Source organism: Geospiza fortis, unplaced genomic scaffold (genome assembly GCF_000277835.1).
Source record: "Geospiza fortis unplaced genomic scaffold, GeoFor_1.0 scaffold40, whole genome shotgun sequence".
Taxonomy (NCBI): Eukaryota; Metazoa; Chordata; class Aves; order Passeriformes; family Thraupidae; genus Geospiza; species Geospiza fortis.
This window is the reverse complement of record NW_005054297.1, coordinates 10,000,838-10,008,881: the sequence shown is the minus strand read 5'-3', so window position 1 is coordinate 10,008,881 and position 8,044 is coordinate 10,000,838. Positions and strand designations below refer to the sequence as shown.

The 8,044-nt window shown below is 39.9% G+C and overlaps 1 protein-coding gene across 14 annotated transcripts in view; it reads left to right on the top strand.

The window, feature by feature from the left end:
* The window catches only part of APBB2 (amyloid beta precursor protein binding family B member 2), a 107,015-nt gene extending 98,971 nt beyond the window's left edge, over nt 1-8,044 (top strand). For 12 of the 14 annotated variants that reach the window (XM_031055387.1, XM_031055347.1, XM_031055392.1 and 9 more), the window contains 6 exons: nt 2,750-2,864; nt 3,426-3,513; nt 4,587-4,670; nt 5,180-5,295; nt 6,068-6,247; nt 6,853-8,044. In XM_031055387.1, coding sequence (XP_030911247.1) covers nt 2,750-2,864; nt 3,426-3,513; nt 4,587-4,670; nt 5,180-5,295; nt 6,068-6,247; nt 6,853-7,020 — 751 coding nt within the window. In that variant the 3' untranslated portion in view covers nt 7,021-8,044. The remainder of the gene's footprint in view (nt 1-2,749; nt 2,865-3,425; nt 3,514-4,586; nt 4,671-5,179; nt 5,296-6,067; nt 6,248-6,852) is intronic. The other 2 variants (XM_031055352.1, XM_031055408.1) reach the window with 1 other exon arrangement.

Genomic DNA, 8,044 nt, shown 5'->3' with positions numbered 1-8,044 from the left:
GTTTTATTGTTGCTGTAGAAAGCAGATACTCTGAAATCCTCAGAAAGCCGTACCTTTCTTCTCCAAGACAAACCATGGAGCTCTGATCTCCGGGTGCCTAGAAATGCCTGAAGCAGGGCTGCAAGGCTCCTGCTGGCAGTGGAGGAGCCAGCTGCCACCAGCCAGTGCCCATCTCCAGGTCTTGGCTGCTGGGCTGCCATGTAGGGCCACCCATGCAAGCATCTGGGTGACTTCCATGGATTCATGGCATCAGTGGTACTGTCTGTGCACTGCCAGAAGGGGGAAGGATGGTTTGTGTGCTAATTTTGATTGATGATTGGAAAACCGATGGTGCTGACAGGGTTGAGTGTGATGTGGTACCACAGGTTTAGAAGAATTCACATTTCATACTTTGTCTCAGTAGATGCAGGCCCTGATCATCCAAAGCTTTATGTATATTCACAATCCACGATGTGATTAGCTGGTTTACTTTGTTCATGCTGTTCAGGTACTTCAAGTGAAACTCTAGAGTGTGAGTCTGCAACACCACCACCAGGGTTTTATCAGCTCTCAGTACTTGAAACTGCTCTACTGACTGATGTGTCATTTTCTTCTCTAATTGTTACACAGCCTTGCTTATGACTGCATACCACTACAAGCAGAAATATTTACAGAAGCTGCAGGACCAGGTGCTGGAGGGGCAGGACACAAGCCTTGCATGCAGCATTGCAGAGCTGAGGTGTGAGCCAGGTGGTCCTGGCAGCTCCTTCCCAACACCCACCACCAATCCCATGGGGTTTTTATATGGCACCTTGTTTCATGTTTTTCCCCTTACCTGCAAGTTTTTCATAGGCTACAGATGATCCATACCCTCTTCTCTTGGAGTCCAGCTAGGAGTCTCCAGCCTGCTTTTGATGAGTTAAGTGAGGAGGAAACCATCCTAAAGCAAGGCTTGCCACATGTCCAGATGAGCCAAAAGCATCAGTCTTTTTCCAGGAGCAAGATTCCAGCTGAAACTCAGCATCTTGCAGTGCAGAGAAAGGGAGCAACATGCAAAAAGCTCTTGTGGCCAAGGGACTTGGGGAGGAAGCCTTGGGGCATCTCCTGTAACAGACAGCACCTTCCTGGATTATTGCTGTGTGATTTGTCCTGCAGGTTACCATCAGTTGGGTAAAGCAATCCCAAAGGATGCCTGTGTCTCACATGCTGCCAGGGCAGTGCTGCAGCCAGAGACAGCCAGTGCAGCCCATGGGCTGCATTCTCCATGCAGGAAGGGTTCAGGTGGAGGGTGCTGCCCCACTGCCTCCTGTCCCTGCTGTGCCCTAATGTGTGCCACTGCAGGCTGGCATGCAGCGAGATGGAGAGGAGCCCCCAGCTCCACTGTGTTTCTGCTTGGTTCTGTCATGTGGAATTGCTTTCAGATCTCATGCTCTGACAGTTTTGTGTGGCCTGGGGTTTTCTTAAATATTATTCATCAGGCTTCAGGTTGCAAAGCACTTAGATGGAGCAACCACCTGTATCTGTTACTGAGCAGCCCTTATATTGCAAGAGCTCATAAAGAGCAAAAGCTGCCATTCAATTAGGTACAGGCTCAGTACTTAACTCCAGGACAGGGTCTGTGTCTTGTACAGAGCAGGAAGGCCAGCAATCCATTTGCCACAGTCTCTGATTCTCCCTGGATAGCTTCAGTGTAAAATTCTCCAATTCATGGAGCATTTAAAATGAATTTTAAAATTGGCCATGCCCAAAATATTTACAGACTTTTATATACAGAAATACTTTAGTTTATACTAGGCCTGTGGCTTAGGAATATCCCTCCTATCTCTTCACCACTGAGAGCTTTGCTGGTGATTATTTATGTGTAAAACAGAAAGACACTCAAAAGAGACTTCAGGCATAAGAGGCTGGAGCAAAGTCCCAGAGAAATCTGAAGGTAGCAAGAGGGTCACAAAGTAGAAATGACCTGTGATTGCTTGGGGACATGAAAAAGCAGAGGTGCAAGACCAGCAAAGAGAGGCTGGTACAGCAAGGATGGCAGCTGGGCAAAGCCAGGCTTCTTCCTGGCTCAGTTGTATCACTTGGGCTGTCTCAGAAGAGCTCCAACTCCTAAGCAGCCTGAGAACAAATAAACCTAGTCATGGCACTTCCTTCATCCATGCTAGAAAGCTGTACTGTGCTGTGGTGACTAGCCAGTACAGTGCAAAAATCCCTTTTGTAGGGCAGCTTTATTTAACTTTTGAAAAAATAAGGTCAGAAATTTAGGGCAGTTAGTGTGAGCAAAGCTCAGCAGGTTCACATCTCCCTTATGCAACCAGATCTCTAATTACTATCTGCATATTTTAAACACTTTATACAGTCCTTTGAAATATGACTTTTATCTGGCTACAGTGTTGTATGCCATTTCTTGGGGCTTTTTAGCATTTAAGAGCTGCATATGGTTTCAGTCTTAATACGTAATTCTCTCTCTACTTCATCTTCAGTAACATATTTGAGTAAATTTTGCTGTTTATTTACAATTGCATTTGGAATTACAGGTTGTAACTTGAGTAAGTTGCATGGTTAGGAAGCCATAATGAGCTTTTGAATTAAATAGATTAGATATATGTTTCATGGGTAAGCAGTTTACTACATTTGTAGACCTGCTTTGTCAAAGGTATGTATTTTGTACCTTGAGACCTGAGATATACACCTGTTAAGCTGAAGTAGGACTTGCAGTTTTGGAAATACAACTGATTTTAATGTTTTGTGTCCATTTATCTTGTTTACACAGAGACTTTGCTTACGTGGCAAGAGACAAGGACACCAGAATTCTGAAATGTCATGTGTTTCGATGTGACACACCTGCAAAAGCCATCGCTACAAGTTTACACGAAATCTGCTCAAAGGCAAGTGGATTTAAAATCAGCTGCATTTGTCTGTTCAGTGAGCCTTTTACATGTAATCAGCAGTTGTGTGCAGAGCTAGTTTAGTTTATATAACTGGCAGCGAGAAACAGTGTAGAGAATTTGTAAGGGAAGGGATGCAAATGGATGGGAATTATGGGAGAGTGGGCATTTAGATTAGAACAGGATGATGTGTGCTTTTGATTTGACAAGTGTGTATAGAGGCCAAAGGCTTTCCTGAATAATAAAGAAGCTGCAGGTTCAAAATGGAAAAAGAACACAGAGGTTCAGTTAATAATAAACAATGATGTTAAACTCCATAAATAAATCAGACCTTGTTTGAATGGTGCTATTCAATGGTATTATCCTGCAGGACACAGGAAAATAGTTGCTAACTGTTAAAATTTTTAACTGTTAAAATTGTTATTTAAAAAGAACAACCTGCTTAGTCATGTACCCTCTGACTTATTTCAGATTTCAGAAATAGGGTTGTGAAAGGAGTAGACTGTAGTTTCTGCTGTACTATATTTTTTTTAAATGCTGCATTATCACTGTCTTCTTCAGATTATGGCTGAAAGGAAAAATGCTAAAGCTATGGCTTGCAGCTCCTTGCAAGACAGGACAAATGTCACCCTTGATGTTCCTCTGCAAGGTACTGTGTGTTACAGCTAGTATCCTCAGCGTGGTCCTGTTTCAGTTAAGTTTTGCTGCTGATGCAGATTTTGACAAAAATGGAGCATGCTGGGTGGAGAAGTCAGGAGTGTATTCCTGATGTATCTGTAATATAATCTATTATATAATTAATCTTTAATTAATGTATCTGACTGATTGTAATCTGTTCCTGTATTACTTTTAAGTATTTTTTTGGGTATGGTGACAGTTATGGAGTCCTGCTCAGTTATGTCAACCTGTGCACTTCCTCTTTTATTTTGAAATGCAAGTGTTTCAAACACTTGTGGCTACTCAGAATATTGTCTTTTTCAAATCAAAATACCTTCTGATTTGAGACTGCACCAGTTGGCCAAATCTTCCTTAAAACCAGAATATACTCCAGTTACTCACTTGGATTCAGAAGTGCCATAGGAGTACTCCTCCTAGGTTTCAGCATCTATTTTAGCAACTTCTGAGGCAAGGGTGCAAGTTGGTTATTATCCAACTTTTGCACACTTTACTGCATGGTAGAAGGAAGTTGCCTTTGAGTGCCATTATTTGTCATATCTTAGTAGCTGCTGTTTTGAAACTATTCCAGGAGAACAAATATACTTTGCATTAGCTTTACAGCAAATTATGTGCCTCTAGATCCACCAGTTTCTACTAAAAATCTTACTCCTAATCCATACATCAGCTTGTGCAATGGTCTGTGTAATGTGTACTGTTCAGGCAGTAGTATTGATTACTTGGAGACTGTGTTTAACATATTAGCAAGGATGGTGTTAAAGCAGATTACAGATTTTACATAGTTGTTGCAGTGAAACTTAAGTCTATACATCTCAGAGACCCATTCATCTTTATTTTCTGCATTTTAATATGCCAGCATAGACCAAAAATTCCTTTAGAAATTATTGAGGCTTGTTCTTGTTAGAAGGAATAAAAATTTCTTTAAATCGATGCAGTATGTTCACAGTACAATTAATGGGTAAAAAGTTTTATGTTATTGATGAAATAAAAGTGGTTTTTTCTGCTGTGAATGCTGATTAATAGAAATTGACTTTTGTTCCCATGCAGTAGATTTCCCAACACCAAAGACAGAACTGGTACAGAAGTTTCACGTCCAGTATCTGGGCATGCTACCTGTAGCAAAACCTGTGGGTATGTAACACTTCAGTGAATTCCAAAGTTCCTTGCTTAAACTCTGATGGCTCATCAACTGCCAGTGCATGACTTTTGGAGGGTAGCACCTCTTCTGTTTCAGTCACATGAATCAGGCATGAAGACATCCAATATTCAGGAGATCACATGAACAGGTGTTTTGCAAACAGGGTATTCTGGGAGGTGCCAAGAAGGCAGCGTTTCTTTCTACAGCTTTCTCTGAATATGAGCTCTGCTACTAATGAGAAGGGCCCTAAAGAACTGAAACAGTACAAAAGCTAAACAAGACACTATCCTGCTTTTTTGTAAGCCGGAGGCACCTGCTTTGGTCTTCCAGGTGGAGACATACAACTTCATAATACCTTCTTCCATTATCAAATTAATTTTAATAAGGAATCCAAAACAATCTGTTTTGTATAATGCTGTGTGAAGATAAAAAAATCTGTTATTTTTATGTATATAAAAAATATTTTATATCTTTTACAGTGTTGCATTTTATTCTCTTTTAGGAATGGATACTCTGAACAGTGCCATTGAAAGTCTAATGGCTTCCTCTAGCAAAGATGACTGGTTGCCAGTTACCATGAACGTTGCTGATGCTACTGTCACAGTCATCAATGAAAGAGTAAGGCAGACTGTGTTGTTTAAAACACAATTAAAATTATATGAGTGTTGAAATCCAGGAACACAGAAATGCTAGTAGGGTTAATTTTAACTAAAATTCAGTTGCTTATTTTGCATTTTATTTCTTTCCAGAATCTGCAGAGGCTCTTACTGCTCATATCAGCTTCAGTTTTATTTATAATTCCAAGCATGTTCTCAGAAATAAATTATCATAAATATTCATTAGATAATTAAATTCAATGTTTTCCTTTCTAGGAATTTTGAGCCTAAAATATTGTAGGTTAAGCCCAAAGTAGTAGCAATCCTAAATTCCAAACTGCATTTGCCTTACTCTTGGTATGGAAGCCAAGACTAATATAAAAATCTGTGTTACAGAAGAAAATGTAGACATTTTCCATAGAGCTTAATACAGTGAGACTTACTAATGCTGTATTTTATATATGTCTTTTGATGAGGTACTAAACCAACATCTCTATAATATACCTGTGATAGGGGAGCATATTTTGGAGTCATTATACCCACGTACTCATGTTGTTGGCTTCTTCACAAAACAAGCAGCTTCCAAAGTGTGCAACATTTTAAAATTTTGTGGTAATGCTCAAAGCCTCAGTGACAGCCTAGAGGGGGAGATCCAGCCCAGGCCTGAGCATGCTTGGTTCATGCAGACAGATAAGGAGTTACAATAATGTATCAGGATATCCTCCTATTTAATCACAATTGAAAGTTCCACAGAGTATCCAGTAGTAATGCTCAACCCTTTGGTTCCTGGGCAGAATGAAGAGGAGGTCATGGTGGAGTGTCGTGTGCGGTTCCTGTCCTTCATGGGAGTAGGCAAGGACATCCACACCTTCGCCTTCATTATGGACACAGGAAACCAGCACTTTGAGTGCCATGTTTTTTGGTGTGAACCTAATGCAGGCAACGTGTCAGAAGCTGTTCAGGCTGCTTGTATGGTAAGTGACCTTCTTCAAAGGCATCTAATAACACTTTAGATTTTCACTGCCTCCATAAATTAGCATTTTTTCAAATTTGTAATTATATTCATTTCAAGACAGAGAAAAGAAAGATAGAAATAGGAATTAATATTATTATACATTTAATCAATTAAAATTCAGACATCTTGATGTTTGAAGCACCAGCTTAGTGAACAATGCCCCGTTAATTATTTTCTCTCCTAACCTCTGCAACATCTATGTAAATTAGAAATATTTTCTTTGACTATACAAATTATCTAATACCAAAAAAACATTTTGCTTGGATTCATGTTATGAAATCCAGAAAATAATCCTTTCTCAAGAGTAACTGAACCCAGAAAACTTACTTTTCAGTTTTCTAATGGGTATTTATATGATTAATACCCATATTTGTTGTGTGCTAATGGACAGTTTCTGCCCAAACATTGACAGACCAATTTCCCATTAACTTCAGCTGAGCTTTTTGTCACAGCCAAAGCAGATGTTGACTGAATTTAATGAGAAAATAGTAGAAGTGTATCTGAAATGGTCAGTGAAGTTCCTTGCTCCAGAAGTGGTTACAGAGTGGCTTTGCTCTGTTGCAGTTACGGTATCAGAAGTGCTTGGTAGCCAGACCTCCTTCACAGAAAGTCCGGCCGCCCCCGCCGCCCGCAGACTCGGTGACCAGAAGAGTCACAACCAACGTGAAAAGAGGAGTCTTGTCTCTCATTGACACTTTGAAACAGAAACGTCTGGTCCCCGAGATGCCATAGCTGCTTCAGAGAGAAGGCTCTCCCACCATGTGACTGAAGATAGCAGTGGCCACACTGAGGCAAATGAACGGACCATGTCTGCCCTTCCATTGCAGTTGCTGATGCTTTCTCTTCAGAGAATTTACCCCTATGGAAATAATGTTACACAAGCATGTTCTTTCCTTCCTGCCACCATCGCCTGATATGAAAAGAAGCATGAATAATTTTTTTGCTGTCAGTGAGTTACATCATGGGCAGTGGAAGGTCTGTTTGATTGTAAATAAATGAACATTACCTAAACTCACACAAAAAAGAGAATATGGCCACGTCCCTCCCAGTGAACTTATGCTAAAGTCCTTGGAGTGAATGATGCCCGAGTTAAAAATTTCACCTTCTTGAGCTGGATTTGTCATAAACCAATCTTAAATCCTACAGCACTTTGCTCTGTTTTCAACACTGGAATAGGTATCAAGTATTAGCTACCATTGAATTACTGTAGATTAAATACCAAGTTTTATTTTTTACAGAACTGCACCTGTTAGTTTTAAATTGTTTGTCAGCATTGGTCTAGCAACTACTTTAACATCTCCCTGACATGTTTTTGAATCGTAGTGTCATTCTGTCATCTTCTGGTTACACATTATGGTCTTACAGAAGAATTTTGTTCAAAACCAAACCAGTGATGAAAAATACAGAAGTGTTTTCAGTAACTGAGTTGCAGGGTGATCCAGTGAAGCTTTTAAGCTTTAAACATACAAATTCAACTGCTGGCTGTTAAATTTATTCTCCTAAATCTATCATTAATTCATCAAAAATAGTTTGTTTCATGGAGACCTCAAACCAATCAGGAATAAGAAGTAGTTAGTGATTTTATTCTCTTACAACTGTTATAGAGACTAAACTATTCCATACCTTTTCTATACAAGTGTTTGATGAAATGTTCAGTTCAGTGTCTGGTTGCATAATTCCCCCTTCCCTCGGAGTTTGTTGCAGAATACTTAGCATGCCAGAAGAAGAACAATTAAATTTCTTGTTATTTACAAAA